The 25,523-nt window shown below is 35.0% G+C and overlaps 1 protein-coding gene across 1 annotated transcript; it reads right to left on the minus strand.

The window, feature by feature from the left end:
- Positions 1-236: 236 nt before the first annotated feature.
- Positions 237-1,641, minus strand: LOC131050670 (NDR1/HIN1-like protein 12). Its single transcript, XM_057984880.2, has one exon. The coding sequence runs from the start codon at positions 1,131-1,133 to the stop codon at positions 504-506; it is 630 nt and encodes a 209-aa protein (XP_057840863.2). The 5' UTR covers positions 1,134-1,641; the 3' UTR covers positions 237-503.
- Positions 1,642-25,523: the final 23,882 nt, after the last annotated feature.

The following is a 25,523-nucleotide window of genomic DNA, read 5'->3' on the forward strand; positions in this document are numbered from 1 at the left end:
TGAAAGTTTTAGGTGAAGATGTGGCTGACAAGCACCTTATAATGAAAATCGTAAAGAGTTCAATTCTCAATTTTGATGTTGCAAATCTAAAGAATAAAAGAAACAAAAATGAAAACTATGTATTTATATTTTTAAAAAAAAAAAAAATCTCTTCCTTGTATGAAATTGATGTGAAGTTCTGTGCTTTTACAATCCAAATCATACAAGCACTGTGCCAAAATAATGGAATTTGTATATGAAAAGATAGCCTTTCTGGCAGCCTATTTATTATAATTTCAGAAGGGAAAAAAAACTGCACACCTAACAATTTTATTTCATAATCTAAAAATCAAGTTTGCCTTCAGTCACCAGCATGGCTTACTGTTTCAGGCCTTCCATCAACTACTAAAAACAAAAAAGGGCTTTTCCTGCAGAAATCCTTATCTTTACTACTGCAATCCCAATGCAACTGAAATTTACCTACATTCTTACAAATATTTATAAAAATGCTGCTTCTGCGCAGCTCAGACGTCCACATCACACCTGGTGCCCGCCTGCAAAGGAGCCTGACCGCCATTACAGCAGCTAGTAAATCCTAAAATTGCATAGCAGTTCACATTCAGACGGTAATGGCCAGAAGTCCAGGTGCCGACCTTCCAGCGGACCTTTCCTCCGATCCTCAGATTCACAGTAAGAATTCCGTTCTGCTGCTCGGATCTCAGATGATCTGCAACAAACGGAGCCAAAGGAACGGAGGCCCCGTAAAGAACAGGGGAAATAACATTGATATCGTTGTGGCCCTGGTAAAAAGGCATTAACGGGCTGTAGGGGGAAATCTGCTGGCCGAGGTAGTTGGCGTAGCCGCTGATCCGGTCATAGTAGACGCCGATCCGGTCATTTGGATTCCGCGAGATGATGGTGAACTGCAAGCTGGAGGTGAGCGTGTCGTCTCCCGTGAGGTTCCACTGACGGATTACGGCGTCCTGCACATAGAACCGTGGCTTGTGCGGACGGAGGGCTAAATAAATGATCAGAATGACGAACAGCACGATTATGATCAAGAATAGCAGGCATCCGCACAGCCCGCGCCAGAACTTCTCCCGAGGAAAACCATCCCATGATCCGTGGCTGTGCTTTCCGCAATCCTTTGTCATTTTCGATGCTGCTTACTCTGTTACAGACCAAATCTGACTGAAAATATACAATTTTTCTCTGTTACAGACCAAATCTGACTGAATGTGCAGAGAAAAACTACAAATCAGAGAAAAATTAGAAATTTTATGTGGCCGTGCCTGCTCTGCACTGACAGAATTCTTATAGTCGCGAAGCGGAACAAGTTCTGCAATTCGCTCTGCTTTTTCGAATGGACCGAGAAATTTCTCCCGTGAGCGTACTGGAGGGCTAGAAAAAGGCAGGCTAAGAACAAAGAAGAATCTTCCGGGCAGATGCCTAAGAAGAAAGGGAGCGCATTATTGGCGATTTGTTCGTTGTCGGTCACTGTGTGACGTTAGAGAATTTGGTGCGGAACAGGGTGGAGATTTTGACGTGTTGGCTAACTCACTTTCGAGTGGTATTTGAACAACGGGAAAATTGCTTGTTTTTTCTGCCATGGATTATTGACTGTCAATTATTGTGGAGTAGGAAGACAGCAAAAGAAGAATGAATGAATTGTTTTCTACTACTAGGGTTTTATTTACTCCGGCTTTGCCTTTAATGGCGGATGCGTGGTTTTCATGAATTAGCTGACATCCTCATTTTTTAATCTCAGATTCTCTTGGATTTTCCAGGGTTCCGTGGCTTTTTAGGGAAGTCCGCATATTACGCCGTTGTTTTTCTGGGTTTTTAAATGTTAAATAAAATTGAAAAAGTATGTTTAGAGAAAGCGAGAAATTTAAAAAAGTATATTTAGAGGGTTAACAAAGATTTTGTTTGAGGATATCTAGCTTTATTTTTATTAATTTTTTACTTTAAAATTATTAAATTTATATGGTTGATATTTTTTAATATTTTAATTATATTGAATACTGGTCTTATTTTTATTGGATAAAGTTTACTTTTTGATCTGCGTTGAATAATGTTAGATGATCATTATTAATTGTGAACAATTTCATTAAAAAAAATAATGTTTATATTTTAAAATAAATTAAATTAGAGAGAGTGTATAGATGGATAATATGGAACTAAGTATATGTACATTAATTCATAACTCCAGATCAAAATCATTTATTCTTTTAAAAAAACTTTGTATATGAATATGTACATTAGTTAGTAGCTTCGAATTAAAAGCATTTATCCCTTTTTTTAAAAAGTGCATAGGAATATGTAGAGTAATTCATAGCTCTAGATCAAAAGTGCTTATGCCTCTTAAAATAAAATTTATAGGAAGTTGTGCACTAGTTCATAGCTCCGAATCAAAAGTGTTTGCTCCTTTAAACAAAAAAGTTGTATAGGCATATGTATGCATGTAGATGAAGTAAAGTCTAGAAGAACAAATCTAACTTCATCTAAATTATGCCAATTAACCTTGTACTATAGTAGAGGCGCCCCCTCCATTTACATCATTTTTTTTTTTTTGGCATGGAGACAAATTTTAGTATCTATTATTTATGAGAGGAGATAAAAATACAATAGCCATTTTGTGACTTTATTCATACCATCTAGTAGTTGGGAGTGCAAAGTCATAAATTTTATCTCCATCTTTCACACTTTGAATGTATGATTTATCACTACAAAGCAATTTGAAATATATGATATATCATGATTTATTTATAATCGTAAAACTCACTTGCTACATGAAGGATGAAAGATTGAAGATAATATTTTTCCATGCACTTGTGAAACTTGCAAAATGATATTCCTCTAACAACTCAATTACCAGATTTGCTAATTTATTAGCAACTCTATTCACCTTGTGAAATGCATGGTCTAACTTATAAACCTCAAACATGTTGAGGATCTCACTACATTGCCTCACTAAGATATTCAATTTCCAATTGAGGTTTATAGACAATGTAGGGTATTACTAGTGATAAACAGGTCTCCTTCTACATACAATATTGTAATATTTAGAATCTTGCACACGTGCATAAACCTAATAAGGCAACATGAATTTTTTCCTTAATTTTAGTACCCTCTAGAAAATTTTGTATAATAGATTCAACTAAAAGCACCTCATAATTCCTTAAGATGCAACTGTCGAAGGGCTCAAATTTATTTTTGCCTCTCCATTAAAATTGATTTTATGTCAACACTCATCTAGAGGAATCCACCTGGCATCTGCTTTGGCACTAGAAAAAAGATTAATTTTTGACACCCCATATGCCATAACATCTCATACAAATATGAGGCTAAATTAGTATATTAAATATAAATTGTTTTACATTTTGAAGTCATTTTCACACATTGAAATTAGATCAAGTCTATTTTAAACCAACCAAAAATAAACCTTAAAAATAACATAAAATACAAATACAAATAAAAGTACAATAATAATGTATAAATGACAAAAAGTATAATACATGATTGAGTTGTGACTATTTTCAATCACTTAGAAAAAAAAACAATATTGAATTGTGACAAACATCAAAATAGACAAACACTAAAATGAAAATAGAGCCAAATGGATGTAGCTCAATTGACTGATCACAATTGGTGAGGATGACAGTAGATGATACAGAAGCCATCCATCAAGGTGCATTCACCTGGAGGTGTGTCCTGGTCAATTTCAAGCTATAGGTGAAAGATGGTAGTTAGTCAAAGGTGACTTGTGGTTTACATGAATGCTTTCTCAAATTGTTATAATTTGCTACACGAAAGGTGGTAGTTTAATTGAAGGTGACTTGGCAACGTCTACCCAGCCCCTACGATGCACATACATCTTATGCATACAATACATGTTACAAATCCCATGCATACAATACATGAAATATATATACATATAATTGCATGCGGGTGCATCATAGGGGCTGAATAGACGTTGCCAGGTGACTTGTGGTTTACATGAATGCTTACTCATTTGTTATAATTTGCTACAGGAAAGGTGGCAATTTAATCAAAAGTGACTTATGATTTATATATATCCTTATTCAAATTGCTATAATTTCTTATATAGAAACAAAGACACTAACATCTATATATTCTAACTTATTTCCATAAAAAATTAAAAAATATTCACCAATTTTACCATTACAAGAATACACATTAAACCAACACCATGGACCAAAGCAAATAAAAAAGCATTTAAAGTCAAAAATATATGATAATGGAAGGTAGTGCCACGTGTTAAAATCAAGTCAAGTGGTCATCAAACTCCTTGGTTGGGTAAAACACTAAATGAGAATGGGACGAAGACAATACACGTGGCACCGACCCACATGCTTTTGTCGCTGCTTTCCTTTAAAGTAAAAATTCCCTGAGTTGTCAGTGGGTCCACCTCATCTAAAGATGATGTCAAATGCTATACACTCAATTTCAGTCGTTAGGATAAATAATAGCTTCACATTTTTGCTTATTATATACTTTATTTACAACCATTATTGAGGGGATATGACAAAGAAATTAAGTTTCTAAGCTTAATGATTGACAATAAAATAAGGGATATGCTTTAGTAGGTTGATCGCCCATTTGCTCCTACGTACAAATTGATGTAGTGATTGCCTTTTTGAAAGAAAATTTCAAGCTTTTTTTCTTTTTTTTTTGGTTCTTTTTAGAGTTTGTTTTGATGTGAAACTCCTTTTCTCATTTGCTTTTGCATGTGTTTTCAAAACTAACAACTTTTGTTTTGTCAAATGGTTTTGGTGGGCCGACCATGACAAACTACACCAAAGCAAAATAGGTGAAATGTTTTCCATTAATGTTTAATATTATTTGTGTTAGGGTTTTACACTATGTACTGTAATTGTGGTACCAACAAAAAATAATAGAAGTTTTATTTTGATCTTATCTATACATTTCAAGTTAATAATTTATGTGTAATCTAATTTGTTTTCTTTTGTTAAATTTTTTATTTTTTTTTAGAGAAATGAGTTTACATTACAATATAGTTGAGAAGCGTCAAGTAAACTATAACTATTAGGTGGACAAGTATCCTATAAGTATAGATGCATCAAGGGTTTAGATGAAGGATAAGTACACTTCTAGAGGTGCATAAGGAGCAAACAAACTCGTATCCCCTCTCTTTTTTTAGTTTTAGTTCCTCTAGTCTCGTTCCTATGCTATGTGCAAGTTTTCTCTACGACCTCAAAGTTTAGTCCCCCATTATTGCCCCCCTCCACCTAGTTGAGGATATGGGACCACCATGATAGATAGAACCCTTTAATATTAGGGGTTGGGGTAGTATGCTCAACCTACTATCTTGAAGGTTCAATAAGAAGACATATCCCCTTACCATTTTTTTGAATGTAGGCAAACTAAGGCATATTGTACTTCTCTTATGGGAGTTGAAGAGGTCTTAGTTGAGCAATAAGAAAAGGGGCTATGAGACTAGATTGCACATCTATCAAATTTTCCTTAGGGCCTCATTATAAATAGGGCTAGGGCCCTACTATTTATAAGGTTGAATTGATCAAGCCCCCACTATACAATGGGGCCATAGGCTATTTGATATGGATGGAGATAGAAGCCAATTTGATATACAACTTTTAGAAGCACAATTCACTCGAATAAATGAAGGATGAGATTAATAGAGGGTTTAGATGAACATCTCACACTCAAAAGGCACTCCACATAGGTTTCACTTGAAACCCTCTAGTTACCAAGGTCCACACTAAGGGAAAGCAACCTATTCCCAAATTGGTTCTAAGAAATGAGGCAAATAGAGATGTTTTTTAAGAAGAATGGAAAAATACTAATAGCCATTATGATATGAATAAGGAAAATAATTTGATTTATGGGGACATGTACATGAATTATTGCCCCCCTCTGCTAGGCTAAGGATAGGGCCCACCAAGATAGATAGAGCCCTTATAAAGGTAGGGGTTGGGGTAATATGCTTAACCAACTATCTTGAGGGTTGAGTAAGAAGAAAAATTCTCCTACCATGTTTTTCAATGTAAGTAAACTAAGGCATCTCCTACTTCACTTATGGGAGCTAAAGAGCTTTTAGTTGACTAAGGAAAGCGGGGTGAAGGTTCAACAAACAACTTTTGGAAGCACAATTCACTCGAATAAATGAAGTAGAAGATGGATATAGGGGCTAGATGAACACTCAAAAGGTGTTCCACATAGGTTTCACTTGAAACCCTCTAGTTACTAAGGTCCACACCAAGGGAAAATAACCTATTCCCAATTTGGTTCTAAAAAAGTGGGGCAAAAGTAGATGTTCTTAAGAAGAATGGAAAATACTAATAGCAATTGTGATATGAATAAGATAAATCATTTGATCTATGGGGACATGTACATAGATCATTCAATAACTTTCACCTTATTAAAAATAGAATGGTGCCCACATGGACTCAAATAAATAGCCACCATCGTTCAGAACAACCAAAATTTAGGGATTTATGCATAGCTCCTAGAAATTAGGGACATGAAGAGGGAAGGGTGTGGGTAAGTGCACAAAGACTGGGGACCAAAAGAGGGTCTTAAGTAGCCACTTTTTTTTTAATCAAGAAGTACTAATCTTGGATGTGAAATTGAAGATGCAATGAGAACAAGAGTTGTAGTGCCCCAAATATAATATATATATATTTTTTAAACGGTGAAGATTAATGCGGTCAAAAGGGGGTTAATAGAAAGTGGTCATGTTTTTTATATCAAAAAACATAATATAGCATCTAGCGTTAACCCCCATAAATGTTAATTGTTTTTAGTCTTTCAAAAATCACTTCAATGAAAAATAAGATAACACCATGTAGCTTATGCCTAATTTTTCTACTAATATTTTAATGAATATATATTTTTTTACCAATTTTCAATGTAGGCACATCCTAAAAAATGAAATATTAAGTGTACTCCTCCCTAAAATTTTTGGAATCTAAGGGTATGTTCCCATGCGGCTGCTTAGCTTATTTTGGTTAGCAGTCACTGCTCAATATTTTTAGGAATTATTTGTGAAGCAGTTGGCCCCATGAATATTTATCTTTGCTGCTTATTTTTAAACAAAACATCTCAACTTTGTATTAATAGTATTAATACTAATTTGTGCACTTAAAATTTGAAAAAAAAATAGAAATAAAATCTTTAAAAAAGAGGGAAAGCAAATTGTAGATCCACATGGCACTTTTGTTAATAAGCAGTCGCTGCTTATTTTCAGCCCCCCCTTTTCTTCCATAGCTTATTTCTAATCCCTAAACAATAGCTGCTCCACCAAAATAGGGAAAGATTCCAAATTATCCCTTTTTTCACAATTTAAAAGTTGCATGGGAACTCTTAACTGCTTAAATTTAAGCAGAAAATGGAGTTAAGCAGCCGCATGGGAACATGGGGTAATAAAAAATGGTTTTTTTTTTTAAATGTGTATAGAATGGAGTCTAGTTTCTAAAAATGTTTTTTCTTTCCAATTTTTTATAAACAAGTAAAAATGAGACAAAAATACTATACATAGATTTTTGACAAAATATGGAGACTCTAGAAAAATAAATTAAAGATTAAAATGTTAATATATTTGAAACATGAAACAAAATTCATGGTTAGAAAGCTAAGAGAGAGCTCTACATAACTATGTCATTTTTTGACTTTTCACTGAAAACATGCAAACTTAATGGAGAGCATACTCAATATTATGTCACTTTATAAAAAAATATAAAAAACACATCTATGGGATTTGACAAGTCCAACCCTTTGGGTTGTAAGTACACGTTTATGGGGATTGACATGTAAGTCCAACCCTTTGGGTTGGATGCCCAAGGAAAATCCAACCCAAAGGGCTATAAATAAGCAAAGAATATAATATTGCGAGTATTTTCTCACATTATAATGCACTCCCATTATGGTTTTACAATGGTCGAGCATAGGCTTAGTCACTCAGATCCAAAAAGCGCTCATGTTATCACACACTCATGTTTTAAAGAAAAAAGTTCCCCTCTTCCCCATCTCTCTCTAATTATATCTCAAACTTGTTCTCTTCATCAAACTATGTGGTTTCACTTTCCTATACATTAAGTTATAAACACACACACACACACACACACACACACACACACTAGGAATTATAATGAAAATTCTAGATTTTAGAAGATTCTATAATTTTTTTAACTTCATTAAATTTCAATAATTAGCAGGATCCTATCATCTCTCTCTCTCTCTCTCTCTCTCTCTCTCTCTCTCTCTCTCTCTCTCTCTCTCTCTCTCTCTCTCTCTCACACACACACACACACACACACACACACTCTCTCTCTCTCTCTCTCTCTTTTTCTTTTCACTTCTCTCTCTAATTCTATCTCTCTTTCTCTCTGTCTCCCATCTCCCTCTCTCTTTACATATATATCCCTCCTTCCTCCTTCCCTCTCCACTTCTCTCTATCTCAAATAAAGAAAGAGATAGAGAGAGGTGAGAGAGAAATAGAGTATGGAGGGAATATGGGAGAGGTAGGTAGATAGAGGGGGAGGAAGAGGGGGGCATATAGAGAGAGAGGGGGTGAGATAGAGATAATTAGAGAGTAGAGGAGATAGAAAGAGGGGGAAGGAGGGAGAGGTATGTAGAGAGAGAGAGATAGGGAGGGAGAGAGGGTAGAGAAAGGTGAGATAGAGATAACTAGCAAGGGAAGGAGGGAGGCAGAAAGAGAGGTGAGATAAAGAGAAGTGGCAAGGGAAGGAGGGAGGAAGAGAGAGGGAGGTAGGGAGAGGTATGTAGATACCTATATTTCTCCCTACCTCCCTCTCTCTCCCTCCATCCCTTACTCCCTCTCTCTCCCTCCCTCCTTCCACCTCTCTATCTACTTATCGATATCTCCCCTCTCCCTCTACTCTCTCTCTCACTATACCTCTCCCTCACTACCTCTATTTCTTTCCCTCCCTCTTTCCATTTCCACTTCTCTCTATCTCACCTCTCTCCTCTCTCCTTTCCTACCTCTTGCTCTCCCTCCCTACCTCTCTCTCCCTCTCTATACCCACATATCTCTCCCTCCCCCCCCCTCTCTCTCCTGCACTATCTACTTATCTCAATCTCCTTAATTAGTCTCATCACAATGCTTTGCACTTCTCTTTGTACCCACACCTTCTCTCTATTTATCTTTATCTCCCCTCTCCCTCTCTCTACATGTATGTCCCTGCCCCCCTCCCTCCTTCCCTTGCCACTTCTCTCCATCTCACCTCTCTAAAAGGAAAACAATGTGTAGAAACAACCTTCCTAATGCAAAATATTATAGGAGAATGAATGCATTAAATTTATTACAAACTAATAAACAATTACAAATTTAGATGTTCAAAAGTAAAGTAGTCTCAAAACACATAAAACAATAAACACCATATTTATATGAGAAAACCCTTTCAGGAAAAATACCCACACACCAAAACATTAGATCAATGTTATTACCGTAACAGAGAAATTACAATACAATAACAAAGTCTATGCTCTTGCAAGTGTAGTGTTGGTTGAAAATTTTGTAAACTTGTGAGGTTTACAAAATGGTGATTTCAGCCATAGTACGTGAGATTAAATCTCTCCTAGTTATAAAGGAAGGTTCCCCTTTGCTAACTCTTCTTCTCTACTTAGAAAAAACCTCTAACTATGAATCCTAATCTAAACTTGGGTGGTACATCATCTTATTCTCTTTTTTAGAATATATATTATTCTTTTATCTTTTTTCAGAAAAGAAGTTACAATTAAGAGCAGTAATGATTTAAACAACTTTCTAAGTTACTGTGAATAACTCAAAAGCGTACTAATAAAATATACAAATAACAAGAAGCAAAGTTTCCATGAAAGCACAAAGTTTTTCTTTTCTTCCTTAAGATGAGAAAATAACCTCTGACCTCAAAGTCTCAAAAAACACTATAATCCTATCAACCTTTAACCAATAACTTATGTAACCCAAAATGAAAATTTCAAGATAACAAAACAAAGCACAAAGTCTTTGTATTAATATCCACTTACAATTTTATTAAATTTTACTTAAGACAACAAAGTAAAGCTTAAAGTTTTGAAATGGTTATCTACATACCAATTCTTCCTTACAAATGCTAAAATTGAACATAGGTTAGAAAACAAGATTTGTTATACTCTTTAACAACACTTCTCCCTAATGCTTTATGCTCAATCAAAATAAGAGTATACAATAAAAATGACGTAAGAACACTCTCACCATAAACCACAATGAATTCAACACAAATTCTAAGTGCCAAAGATGTTTTCTTATTTGATCAAATTTACAAATAACAATATGAACTCAAAGTTTCACTTTGCTCTTCACTTCTATAGAGTTTCATTGCATAAAAGTAAAGATGAAAATTGCAATGAGCGCCCCATATATATAGGAGAGGGGCAATGAGTAAAATTAGGAAAAAACCAACTAACTATGACTAAGTCAAAGCATAAAAACTATTGGTTGAAAATTTTGTAAACTTGTGAGGTTTACAAAATGGTGGTTTCAACCACAGTACATGAGATTAAATCTCTCCTAGTTTTAAGGGAAGGCTCCCCCTTTTCTTACTACTCTTGTCTTATTAGAAAAAAACTCTAGCTATGAATCCTAATCTAAGCTTGGGTGACCTACATCATCTTATTCTCTCTTTTAAAATAGATGTTATTCTTTTCTCTTTTTTTAGAAAAGAAGTTACAATTCGAGCAGTAATGATTAAGAAAACTTCAAAGTTACTATGGAATAACTCAAAGCACACTAATTAAAAATACAAATCACAAGAAGCAAAGTTTCCATGAAAGCATAAAGTCTTTTGTTGCTTCCCCAAGATGAGACAATAGTACTTAAGAACAAAGTCCTTGAAACACTATAATCCTATCAACCTTTGACAAACAACTTTTGTAACTCAAAATGGCTTTCCAAGATAACAAGACAAAGCACAGAAGTCTTTGTATTGATACCCACTTACAATTTTATAATCTTTTATCTAAAATAGCAAAATAAAGCTCAAAGTCTCTAAATGACTATCTCTATACTATTCCTACCTTACAAATGCTGAGACGTAACACAAAATTTACAAGACAAAATTTGTTCTACTCTTTAGTAATACTTTTTCACAATGCTTTTACTCAATAAAAACAAGATTCTACAATAAGAATGACGTAAGAACACTCTCACCATAAACCCCATTGAATTCAGCACAAACTTTATATGCCAAAGATGTTTTCCTATTTGATCAAGTTTACAAAATAACAATATGAACTCAAAGTTTCACTTTGGCAGTGTTTCGTTGCATAAGATTAATGAAAATTACAATGAACACCCTCATATATATAGGAAAGGGGTAATGAGTAAAATTAAGAAAAACTCAATTAACTATGACTAAGTCAAAAGTAGAGTTCAAATTGACTTAGGACTTGTGCAATCCTACATGCAAAACTGTGTATACAAAGTGACACCTTAAGTGTCAATTGGAATTACTAAAGGACACTAAACAAGAAATGCATAAAAATGACTAAGTATCTAGATCTCCATCTTTAACATCATCAACTCCATTTTTCTTTAGGAAATCTTCATATTGTTGTAAGGTAGCCTGATTTTAGAGTCATTTGGTCGCAGTGTGTGAAATTTGGCATCTGGAGTGGAAGGCAGTATTGATTTGAAGAATTCCCAAAGTTGGACAAAAAAGACCAAAAATTTCAAAGAGGGGTTACTTTGGTGTAATTCAGGGTTATAAACCTTATATACACCAAGAAGGGTGACTTTGGTGCAATTTGGGTTTATAAACCCGAATCACACCAAGAAGGGTAAAGTTGGTGCAATTCGAGTTTATAAACCCGATTTACACCAAAAGGGGTGAATTTGGTGCAATTCGGGTTTTAAACCCGATTTACACCAAAAGGGCGACTTTGGTGCAATTCGGGTTTATAGACTTGATTTACACCAAAAAAGGGTGAGTTTGGCGCAATTCAAGTATATAAACCCGATTTACACCAAAAAATAAAAACTAACTCCTAAAAAGACAATTTATCAATCTTTTAGATTAACAAATTGAGACTCAAATCAAGACAATTTATCAAGACCCTGACTACACATGAGGGGGTTTCACAACCGCCTTGACATGTGTTCTTAGATGGTGTGGGCTATGAAATAGATAAATTTTGTAGGGGTTATCCCACAATTTAAGCGAGCCAAAATTGAGGATAACATGTAGTTACTATGAAAGAGATTTTTGGAGAAATTTTGGCAGCCTCTTGACAACTCAGAAAATAAACAATGTCTTAATTATATAAACTAAGGCAACAACATATTTATAGAGCCCAATACATGAAAGGTAGGAACCCATAGTTTCCAAAACTACCTCCCACACCTAGGTAGATAGTTGGCATCTAAAATAACAACTTTCCATGTTCATGACATGTTGCAAATAGAACTTTCTCAATCACTAACACCCATCCTTCCAAAATGGTAACCTTCCTTATACAACAACATCCATAGAAACATATCAACTCAATACTTAAGTGTCCAAAATGCCCAATGTTGCATAAAAAAATGAACTCATCATAAATATAGAATGCCACACATTAACTTCTCTTTACCCACAAGTCTTGACTTAATAGTTTCCATATCCCGCCAAGACTTAACTTTGCACTAACATGCCACATGGCATCTAGGTGCTTCTCCCAAGAATTTTACAATTCTCTTTGCCTATAATAAAAGCTATTGTGACAAGTGGCTCAATTGTGTGCTCTCCAATTTACATGTGATAAGTCCCACAAAGTGATATGCAACATTGGAAACTTAACTCTTAGGATATATTAAATAAAATATGCAATACATGATTAAATAATTAAACAACTAAGTAATGCTAGAAATATCAAAGGTTGAGACACCTTAATCCAAAAACTCTCTCACTCCCCTCTCCCTCCTTCCCCCTCTCTCTCTCTACCTATCTCTCTCTACCTATCTCTATTTACCTCTCTCTCTCTCTCTCTCTCTCTCTCTCTCTCTCTCTCTCTCTCTCTCTCTCTCTCTCTCTCTCTCTCTCTCTCTCTCTCTCTCTCTCTCTCCTTCCCTCTCTACTTCTCTCTCTCTCTCATAGAAAGAGAGGGAGGGAGAGGGGATATAAAGCTATGTATAGAGGGAAGGAGAGAGGGTTATAGGGATATATATATATATATATATATATATATATATAAGTAGAGAGGGAAAGATAGAGAGAGGGGGAGAGAGGAAGAGAAAAGTGAATAGGAAAGGAGATATGAAGGGGGATAGAGGGAGGGAGGGAGAGGAGGTAGGGAGAGGTATGTAAAGAGAGGGAGAGGGAGAGGGAGATAGAGATAAGTTGAGAGTGAAGTAGAGAGAGAGAGAGAGAGAGAGAGAGAGAGAGAGAGAGAGAGAGAGAGAGAGAGAGAGAGAGAGAGAGAGAGAGAGAGAGAGAGAGAGAGAGAGAGAGAGAGAGAGAGATTAAAATAAGTAGAGGAAAGGATAGAGAGAGCTAGAGAGGCATAGAGAGATAAGTGTGATAGAGAAAAGTGGAGAGGGAAGGAAGGATAGAGGGAGGGAGATAGAGGTATGTAGAGAGAGAAGTGGGTAGATATATATAGTTAGAGAGGAAAGGGGTGAGAGGTAGGTTTATATAAAAATGGAGGTATAAAGACAGAGGGAGAGGGGAGATAGAAATAAGTAGAGAGACGAAGGGAAAGGGAGAGGGAGAGAGAGGTGAGATAGGAGAAAGAAAGTGTGTGAGGTAGGTAAAGAGAGGGATAATATAGATAGAGAGTAGAGAGTGAAGGGTGAGAGAGAAGTAGAGGGACATGTTAGAGCTTGGGGGAGGGAAGAGAGATTGAGATAGAAAGAGAGGGAGAGAGTGGAGAGGGAGAGTGATAGGTCTAGATCTTAGAGCCACAAAGAGAGTGAGATAGAGAGAGGAGGAGACAATGATGATAGGAGACCATTAATTACTAAAACTTGATTGCTTCTATGTTATCCTCGATTTTAGTTGACTCAAATCATGGGATAATCCCTATGAAACTTGTTTGTTTTGTAACCCACATGCTCTAAGCACATTAATCAAGGTAATTTTTAATTGCTCTCGTGCATCATTTGATTCATCATGAAATTTTTTGGAATGGATCCCTTAGTTTGTCTTGGGAAAAATTCTTTTTTGGAGTTATTAATTTTTCTTCCAAGTGCAGTATCCAAGATTATTTGTGTTGTTGCTCTTGCTTTTAGCTTGTAGAGTAAAGCACAAGTTTTTCTCCTTTATTACATATCTTGGCAATTGTTCCATGTACTTCAGGTTTTAAAACCCAAACTATATTTATTCATCCCTTAATGATGCATTTTATGTTTTAAAACCCGAAATGCATATCCCACCCACTGTAATGCATTTCAAGTTTTAAAACCCGAAATGAATCCCCAATTTGTGCATATGATAATAATGGCAATTTAAGTGTCATATTTCAATTGCTTTATAACTCATTTTTTGATCTTTCTATCTAATTGATTTATTAGTGCCTCTATGACATCCTTGTCCCTCTCATGGTGAGACCAAAGTGGTTTTATTCACCCATTTTCCACTCTTTTCAGGTATGCCTCACATTTCTTTCTTTTTCATATGGCTTCCACTTGTTTGTTTCTATCTTTTTGTTGTTTCCTTGCTATTTTGTGTTTTCCTTTCTTTTATGTCTTGTTGTTTATTATATCATCATGCACTTTTCCATAAAGGAGAAAGTTCTCATTGCATTGTATCAGTGTTAGACCAGATGTGGTTCAGGTTATGAAACTTGAACTAAACCACTTTACTTTAGCCATGTTGTGGTTCGGGTTTCATAGATCAAACCATATATAATCACTACATTACCAATATGCCCTACCCAAGTTGTTGGTCGGATTGTAAATCTCAACCAACATTTGGGTAGCAATACCCTAGGTGTTGGCTAGGATTTAGAACCTAACCAACAACCATAGCATTTGAACTCACATGAACCTATGTTAGTCGAGGTTTAAAACCCAACCAACATTTTGTTAAGATTGACCTATGTTGGTCAAGTTTTAAACCTCGACCAACACTCCATGACCCACATGACTATTCAATGTAGATCATGATTTAAAACTTGATCTACACTACACATTGCCTTCAATGTAGACTGGAAATTAAAACTCGATCCACATTGCCAACACATTACTTTGTGTAGATAGGGTTTTAAAATCCAATCTACATGATTTCCAAATGCATCCTCCCAAATGTAGTTTGGGTTTTATTTTTTGAACTACGTCCCTTTCACATTCCTCGTATGTAGTTCAAAAAATAAAATCTAATCCACATGAACTAGCTTTTCCCCTTTATGTAGTTCAAGAATTTTTCTCCGATTTGCATTATGTGACCTACCTCAATGTAAAATTGGAGAATTTTTCTGCCAATGCATTACAATGAAGTATTTTTCCCAAAAAATGGGGAATTTTCTCCAAGCTACACTAGTACTCAAATATGCAACAATGTTAATTTTTTCCTCAACTACATAGATGTAAAGACGTCAATCTAGGATCTAACCCTAAATTACTCTTTATTCATAAATAAACTTAAAATTTCAATCTCTAAGCATATTTTATACAAGATATAAGCAAACATCGAATATATCATATTAATGCACATGAATAATACAATATCCAATACTAAGAAGTTCTTATTTCCTACTTAGGCTTCCAAATTGCCTTAAGAATATACAAGAAGATGCATCCGTCGATCTTTAGTCCGAGTCGCTTCCTTCTGTCTTTTGAATGCAGATGAGAACAAGAATCAAGCGCTTTTTCCGCCCAACCTTGAAGCTTACGCTTCCCTGGAATTCTTGGTCAATCAAGAATACCCGACCCTGCACGAATTGGTTTAACCAAAGAATTCGAAAGCAAGAGGGAATCTGGTGCATGCCTAGATAATATATGCATTTTCATTTTTCCTACTTCATTCTAAGAAACAAGCATTCACTATCATACCAGGATGTGGTAGAGAGTATAAATAAGGAATTTCCATCTTTTTCTACGAATAATTCAAACAATAACTCGGTCGAGTATATGCCATGCACAGCAAAATAATAGTTGGAAAAAGCAACTATTCTCCCTAAAACATCCACATTCGGCACCCGTCCCGAAAGGTAAATTTTTCTAACTCAAGCTCAACCCTAGCTTGATTCCCTCAAACACAAATTCTATTGAGAATACAATCTTTCTTTTAAAACAAAAATAGAGATATCATTTTTGTTTACTAATCATTACTTGTCTAATATATCTATCGAAGACAATCTTTCATATTTTGGAAAATGATAAACTTTTATAAGCAATAATCTTAATATCAATCTTTCATCTAAAATAAATTACATACAAAAGAAGGTGTTATACATGTATGAAATTAATCTCATATATAACCTAAAGTATGCAAACACATTCTTAAAATAGAATTAAAACTAATTATTTTTATTGCAAAATACGATATTAACATCATCTTTTCTCCAAATTCTTTTCTTCTATTCCACAATGGTTTACAAAGCATTTCAAATAAGATAATAATAATTGCTACCCATTTGGACGAACATACCTATTATCTAAACTTCCATTTCTACACATTTTATACCAAATATAACAAATAAAATAAAACATAAACAAAGGATTCTAACCTCTTTGGAAACTTAGAGTGGATTGTAAGCTTTTGACCTTGTCGTTCTTCGTCAAATGATTCCACGCCTTGATCGCAAGTCTCTCTTTCTCTCTAACTATTCTTATCTCTATCCAACTATCTCTCTATCGCTCAATCTCTACGATATTATCCAACTATCTCTCTATCCAACTATTCTTCCTCTATATCCAACTATTCTAACCTTCCCTTCAAGAAATTATCGCTCTTCTAATCTCGTGTGAGAAAGAATGAAAAAAATGTGTGTGTTTATACGTCTATTTATTCTAATCTTTAGCTATGTTTGCTGCTATCCTTTGGGTCTTATTTACTGTTCCACTATTTCTATTGTCATGTGGTTGTAACTATAATCTCCACGCAATTCTATGAATTAAATATACCACCCTCGATTTGTGGCAAGCTCGAGTCTTTTATTGTTAAAAACCTCCAATTGTTTCAGTTGGATCTTGATTGCTGCATTCGTCAAACATGGAATCTGTCGACTTTTTATCCACCGTGGATCGGGTTTGCATGCCAAGTCTAAATCAATTTAAGTTCTTTCTATATCTCGATCAAGGTAGATATCATGGCTTATGTGTTTTACACGTTATTTATGTTTTGATAGGAGTAGTGGTAGTCGGTGGTATTTCCCTTAAACAACTTACCTTTAATTTGCCTTCCATTGTATTTGACCTGCATTAAAGGTTTTGACAGCGGCTACCGTGGGTGAAGGAAATCTGTTAACAAACCGACCAAAGCGGCTCTCCTTTGGCTTCAAACGGTCGACTACCTTTTCAACCCGCCACCTTTATTAACATGTTTAATAAAGTAATATATAATATTATATTTGTAATATGGTTTTCTTTTTTATGTTTTATAATTTATTTATAAATGACTTTTCATTAATATTAAACATTAAACTTTGTTTTTAATAAATTCTTTGATAAACCTTTTCTTTGATTAAATATATATATCGGATTTTCATTACATAGTTTAATTTCATAAATACATATACAATATTTACAAATACATGATCAAATTATTATTAGAATTCACACACACACACACACACACACAGACACACACACACACACACACGCACACACACACACACACACACACACACACACACACACACACACACACACACACACACACACACACACACACACACACACATATATAATGCGTATATATTTTTAATCTCAAATGATTACGTATGAATAGACAAAATAATTTGACGAAGTCAAATTTCAAGATAATTGGATAATGATATATGTATATGATTGAATAAATTTCTCATATATATATTATACTATTATTCAATTTACAAAATTAAACTCGTAAGTACAATTTTCATACATTTATACATATCTAAAAAGAACATTTAAACCTAGGGTCAATATTCATTTTTGAATCGTTTATACATTTTATCTCTTTTAACAATAAGGCATAATATTTCACTATCACTCACACAACTTAGATTTAATTCAAACACTACTCACATCATGCAATTAATGCACATGTATAAACATTTAAATCAATCTACTTCTTATTCCAAATTCATCATTTCAATTTGAACAAATACTCAAATAAGGTCATTTAAATCATCCATATTTTCAAGATGCAAATTATAAATCCTAATGTGGTGTGTGAGAGATTCCCTTTTCGATCGAAGTCGTTCAGTTAAAAGCAATTCTACCTGATTCGTGTTCTCACCTTCGACCTCCTTCACCTCATCCTGCATTACTTGCACTCAAAATTTTATCAGTATTGACAAACCCAAAAGAATATTAAATGTCGAATTTCATATCAATTGCAGGAGTAAAAAACATACTATATTTCCTCATACTAGATTATGAATGATCTAATCTATTTTAAATTTCAAAATCACATTACATCTTTAAATTGCACAATATTAAATAAAACGATTCGTGACAATAGATTCTACGAATTTTTCTGACATTGGGAAAATGATCACTTTAGTGTTGTTGCTTCCTTTGGCATGTTAGAGCCTTCACTGAGCAAGAAGACAATGAATTATAAGTATTAGAATGTGTTCTTGAAGAGCTCCACATTATCTAACATCAATGACATCAAAGACACTAAGATCAAACATGTAGATATGTCAGAGTTCCTGGACAAAATAAATCAACAACCAGTGTCAGCTAATATGTAGCCTATTTATAATAGCAATACTCATCTAGCATCTTCTTTTCCTATGTCAGCACATGATCCAAATTTTGTTCTAGTGACAGCCTCTCGTTTTGATAGAGAGAGTATAAGTGTAAGAGATGCAAATGGGAAAGTACTTAAAGAAGCTAGATGAAGACTTCTTTAATAAAATCTTCAAATGTCTAGATACAGAGGATTGTGTTGATCTTACTGTAGAGTCATCACAATATTATTATGACAAGTTCTCAGACAATTGTAAGAGGAATATAAAATGCAAATTGGCTTTTGACTCCTAGGCTGACAATCACAAGATGGCAAAAAACACTCTATCGAAGTGACTTTGAGGAGGAGATAAATGATATGATAACCCTTCTTAATAGGGTTTAGGGCCTTCCCACATCCAAATTCTTTCAAGAATGTATATATCAATACATTCATATCATCAAGAAAGGTAACCCGAAGATCCTTTGGGGAAAGAAAATCAATGATGTCATTTGTGATAAACTCTCAAATGTCACAACAACCCTAAAGTTCTATAGGTTTTATTTTCAATTAAATCTAAAGGAAAGAATCAAATATTGTAGGAGAGTTAATGATGCCTTCTTTGGTTCCTATATTTGTGTGTTTGACAAGAAACTTAAAAAGAGGAGAGTTTCAGATGAGGCATGGGAAATTGTCAACAAGTTTGGTTGTATGTACCTACAATTTTAAACCTTTACATATATCAAGCTAGGGTGTTTTAAAGGATGTCTCTATATGCTTCCTAGGTACCCAAGTGACAAAATTGTATTGATGGACTTGTGCCACCAGATCATGATTGTAAATGGAAGACAATCAAAATCACACTAGTATAATTTTAAGTTTCCTCTTACCATCATTAGATATTTAGTGTCCACATCTCCTAAGGACAAAGCTATGGAAATAGAAATGTAGTGGGCAACAATAAATAAATTTTAAAAAAAGAGAGCACTTCAATTAACTAGGCATGAAGGATAAGCTCAAAAGGAGCTATACAAGTGCATAGACTTGAGGACATATGGGCAATGTAGGACAAAAAGAAGATGTGACAAGACTCAATTATAATTGGTTCACATTAGAACAAATTGAAATTCTTGATCTTGAACATATTCTCAAAGACATGGAGGATGAAGTAGATGTGCTTGATCTTGCATATGAACAAAAGAAGATTGGTGTGTCTCCACTTACCCCAATTCAATGATCACGGAAAGAAATGATTTCAATAAGAGAAATATTCTAATTAGTTCTTGCAAATACTAATACTTGGTTACAGGGAAAGAGAATAAAATTGAAGCCTTTAGGGACAAGTTCAAAAGAAGATACCACAGAACCTACTGGTAAGAAAAAAATTTCTCTATCATTTCTGGAGAACAATCTTTATGAATTTTATCCTTTAATTCTTGCATTATCACCTATACATCAAGTTCACTTTTACCTTATCATCAAAGAAAATGCAAGGAATGCCTTCAATAAATTCTTCTACACTTATCAACAAATAATTTGCACTATTAATCTACTTAATGACACGTTCCTTTCATTTCTTATACTCTTTCAAATTACCATTTTTATAGCCTGGATCCATTTAATGATTGTACCTTTGTTAGCATCATCATCCAAAATTCCTTTTTTAAATTAAAGCCTTTTTATCTGTATTTTTTATTATGCAAAGATTTGGGAGATGATCATCCCACATTAGGATGGTATCTTAAATGTTCACACCTTCCTTCCCTTCTCCAATTAGCATTGCATGCAACACTATCAATTGTTCTTGAATGGCATGATATAAACCCTTTACTTTGCATATCACCTCTTCTCCTTGGGCTTCAATATCCTACATCCAGCTTAATGTTGTTGCCATAAAGGAATCTTTGATTCAAGTTGTAATACCATGTGAGAGAGTGGCTTTTAGGTTGGTAGAAGGCACACTTTCATCAATTGGTCCTATCAGTTGGTTAATTCATTTCTTCAATTCATTATTTTGTGCTTTGAACTTTTCATTGGTTTTAAAGTCTACACAATGAGTGTTTTTATCTTTTTTTTTCTCTCCTAATTCAATTTCTTGTATTTGGTAATCTTCAAACCTCATCTCACTTTCAACCTTATCCATGAGTTGCACTACAATTTGGGCTCTTTGATGGCTAGAAACATCAGTAGTAACCACATACAACTTGCAACTCACTTATTGGGCTCAAGAGTTTTGAATTATTTCTTTAGTATCGAGAAATCTCCCTTATCCAACTCCTTATACTTCCTTTGCCTTCTCTTAAAAGCCTTTGTCAACCAAATGGGAGTGGTACCTACATTTCCAATTTCTAGTTCACATTGCTCTTTATTAGTTTCAGGTTGTTTTTCAACCATATGATCATCTCCATCACCCATATCTCCTTCATCTTGTTTGCATTCTTCATCAACATTATGTGGTTCTTCTTCAACATTGTGTTCCTCATCCTAGGATGAAGGAATTTCTTGTTCTAATTCATGTTTGGTTGCTAGCTCATGTTGTTGTTGTTGTTTCTCCTACCCTTTTTGAATCCCTTCTCCCTATTTCTTTTGAGGAGCTTCTTTTCATTTTCACCCCTTGGAGGTTCCTTATCATGCTCCTCCTTAGTATCTCGTGGAGCTTCAACTCTTGGTTGATCATCTTCTTTTTCAATGTCTCTCCCAAGCATAGAGAGAAATTCTTATTCAATTTCCTTATCAAGGTTTTATGTGTCATCAATTGTATCAGTAGGCTTCTCATGTGTTTCAACTGTTGCCATCCCCATATTTACCTATGGCAATTCTTTATTTGGTACATTCTCTTGGGAAAGGCCCTCTTCAATTAAAGGCTCTTCTTTAACATGTATCTCTAGGATACTTCCTTTATCAGCTTCCCCCTTAGTATCATTTTCAATGTGAATGGTGACCTGAGGTTATTGTTGTTCCATTGTATTCTTTTCACTGACATCTATTGAAGATGACGACAAAGTCCCCTCTTCTTGATCAATGGAAGTCGGTTTAATAGTCCTAGTTGCTTCTTGAGCCTGAGCAGCTGAAGTAGCTTGTTCCTATGTTGAGGATTCTATTCTTGTCCTCTTTCTTCTTTGTAGTTGGGGTCCCTCTTCTTTTGCTTCCTCTTTATAACAATATTTAGTTATATTCATGGGAGGAGGGCCCCTAAGTCCTCTACACAATATTTTATACACTACTGGTCTTCCTTGAGAGTTTCTTAAGTATTCTCTTTATCTTAGGCTAACCTAGTCCTTTGATGAACCAAAAATGGTGTAGTGGTGACAGGAAAAAAGAAGGAACTTCCTTTCTCTTCTTGGTTTGAAGCACTAGTTGAAGGAGTCTCCTGAGTTCCCTTATTCTTCGTTTGTCTACATACTTTCAAAGAAGTCTATTATATCTAAGGCCTTACATGACCTATTGGATTGATGAGAGGAGGTGGCTTCCTTGATGTAGAATGAACTTTCCTACTCTTAGAAGTAAAATATTGCTCATGTTACGGTCTGCTCTCAACTTGTGGAATGGGGAACATATCATACCGATGGCTAATCCATTCATTGGTCCAATGCACAATGTGTCATGCTCTTTCTTTTATGTCCTCAAGCTCAATCAGGTTTTCATCTATATTATGGATAGGAATATCAAAAATCCTCTTTTTATTGTACAAGGGATGCAACCTATTTGCACTATCCCTTTCCTTATTTCATTTGATATCCAAATGTTTTTCAGCTTGAGTTGCCAAGTCCAGATACAACCTAGAATAATCTCTTATTCTTACCTCATGGTCATATGCATAGTTGGTGGGCAATGATGTTATATATATGGCACATGTCTAAATTGAGATCCCATCACTTTGTTGAATATACCTATAGGGTCAAATTTGGTTCATTATATTTGCAATGTTCTCAAAGAGAACTCTAACAATTCAGCCTCTACGTTCTTAGCATCTTTCATTTCTAGACAAGAGTGAGAACCAACTCTCATAGGCAATTGAAATCATGGCTAATGCTTGCTTAACACCAACTTATGTGCATCTTCTATCTATCTACACGATTCAAAAACAACCAGTCTATCGCAAGGATACTAGGGCAACTTATTTGGAGTAATTGTACAACTTGCCATCTAGATGTAAGTGAAGGACTTTATTTGAATAAAATAACTTCCAAATATTTGAATTTCAACTACAACATCAAGTGACAACCTCTTACCAAAATCTCCTTCCAAACTACTTATGACTGCAAATACAAAGAAGTCATTAATTGTGTAATGTTTTTTTTAACTTCTTTCCAATGTCAACTAGGGGTAGTGATTGTATATCTTCATGTTAGGATCTATGAGAGATCCTAGCTTCTTAAAATATGGATATGTAACTTGAGCAAGCAGTAGATACACAAAATATAATGTCATATAAAACTTTCAATCTCTTTTCACTTTAGCAATTGCTCATCCAAATTGTCACTGATCATCCTTCCCCAATCAATGAACTCGTTCCTTGTAAAATTAGTCTTGATGAACAAGATCATTTGTGGTCAGAGTTCTTTCGCATCTTGCAGGTTTGCCACTCCGTTAAAGAAGGTAATATAGTCCCTTGCATTCACATGCAAGTAAGCCCTATGAATGTTCTTCATATGTTCTAACCAATTGAACCTTTTAGGCTTCTCTAGCAATTAGTCATTAATATAAGCCATTGGATTCTCCTCAACTGAATAGTCCTATTCTCCATGAGTGACCGTCACTATTGCATACTAGTCATGTCAAGGAATATGAAAAATTGCTTCTATGGCATCAGGAGAGATGTCTAGGACAATCTCCAAATGGACCATAAAGCTTTCTTTCATGTGAATTATAATTTGCAGCACATGCCATGACCAAGTCTGGGGATTGTAAAGAGACAAGAAATCTGGCTACTTGCACCAACCTAGACCGTACCAAAGATGTGGCCCACATAGTCCTTCCACCAAGTTTTGAAATTCTTGTCAAGAAGTCCTATAGGTCCACATGTCCCAAATCTTTGTTTGTTATGTCCCTATCAACCAAGTGCAACTTGGTCAAAGGAACATAGTCATTGAACTTGTACTTCATAGGTACTACTTTTTGTTGAGAGATTACCAGTTATGCATAAAACAAATCAAGTCAGTAGTCTTTTATTAAACAAGAACGACTACACCAACAATGCTTAGACACCTTATTGAAAGCAAATATTAAGACTAAGAAAAGAAAAGCAAGAATCTAAATCTTAGCTAATTCATATTCATACCCTTATTAGCTAACAAACCCTATTAGCTTTGAGGGTTGGGGATGTGAACATCCACGATCCCTGCCTTGACTTCGATGGCAGATGTTGAGGGTCGAGGATGACCTCATCCCCAACCCTTTCTTGGGTATTGGAAATGAAGTATCTCTGATCCCCACAAGGTTTCTTTATGTCACCAATTTAACAATTAGGGCCGGGGATGTTACCCTAGGTCAATTTTGGGTAAAACCCTTAGGTTATTTTAAAAAATTAAATCTTTGCAATCCATACGTGACATGAATGGGTTCAATAGTGGATTTAGAGAATGAGTATGAGAGTAAAAACTCTATTAATTGTAAGCGATATCAAATTGAAGACATCATCTAGTACTAACTAGGGAACATGCACCAACTAATGAAGGATGTGGGACCCAAAAAAAGCCAAAGACCTAAAACGTGTTCTTATCATGTGGTGGAATGTTGACGCAGAACCATGGGCCACACCAACAAAACAAAATGGACACAAAAGGTGTAAAAGCTTGTAAAGAAAATCCTAAGCACAAGACAACAAACATAAAAAATGAACAAAAAAATAATGAAAACAGTGATACAATACCCTACCTTCAGACAAGAAGCACTCACCACACCCACCACTCAGCATCAAAAGGCACCTTAAAAACTCTACTACACCCACAAACACCAAATAGTAGAAAAGAAGCACTACAAGTGGTGAAAACTTGGCAGGAGAGGTGAAGAAATGAACTAGAGATCTCAAAGCCAGGTTGGGATTCTCAAAAACTCACCTGTTTCTAAATCTCAGGTTGGACATATCAATTTTTCCTTCCACAAATCGGAAGAGCCCATCACGAATGATTGGGATAGGTAGGGCAACTTTATCCCCTCATGGCCAGCCCCGAGATAAACACGACCCCCACCTCACCTTTATGTGTGTGTGTGTGTGCGCGTGTGTGTATGTATGTATGTATATGTATATGTATGTATGTATGTATGTATGTATGTATGTATGTATGTGTATGTATGTGTATGTATGTATGTATGTATATATATGGATGGCATTAAATGCAACAAAGTGGTTGGTGAGACAACTCCCCTTCAAAGGTCGGGGGTCGGGGCTAGCAGGTGTACCAAGAAAAATGAATAGTTGCTTCCCTGATCTCCACAAGAGACCATCGAGGCTTAGAGATCCTTGATCCCAAAATGGAAGAAGAATCACCAAACCCCGATCCCCAATTTGATATTGCTTACAATTTCTCCCCAATTTGACAATGTCCAAATTCAAAATGAAAGGTTACAATATCAATTATGTCAAGAAAAATAGGAAAAACAAGAAAAGAAAAGAAAGTAATGTCCAAAAAGGGGGTCCCCAATTTTCTCAATTGAGAGGGCGTGGGTTGTGGAAGCACAACGCAACCCTTCGTTTTGAAC

Source organism: Cryptomeria japonica, chromosome 11 (genome assembly GCF_030272615.1).
Source record: "Cryptomeria japonica chromosome 11, Sugi_1.0, whole genome shotgun sequence".
In the NCBI taxonomy this organism is placed as follows: domain Eukaryota; kingdom Viridiplantae; phylum Streptophyta; class Pinopsida; order Cupressales; family Cupressaceae; genus Cryptomeria; species Cryptomeria japonica.

Excerpts from the sequence above, each read along its gene's own strand:
- LOC131050670 (XM_057984880.2), bottom strand. The coding sequence starts at position 1,133 with ATGACAAAGGATTGCGGAAAGCACAGCCACGGATCATGGGATGGTTTT.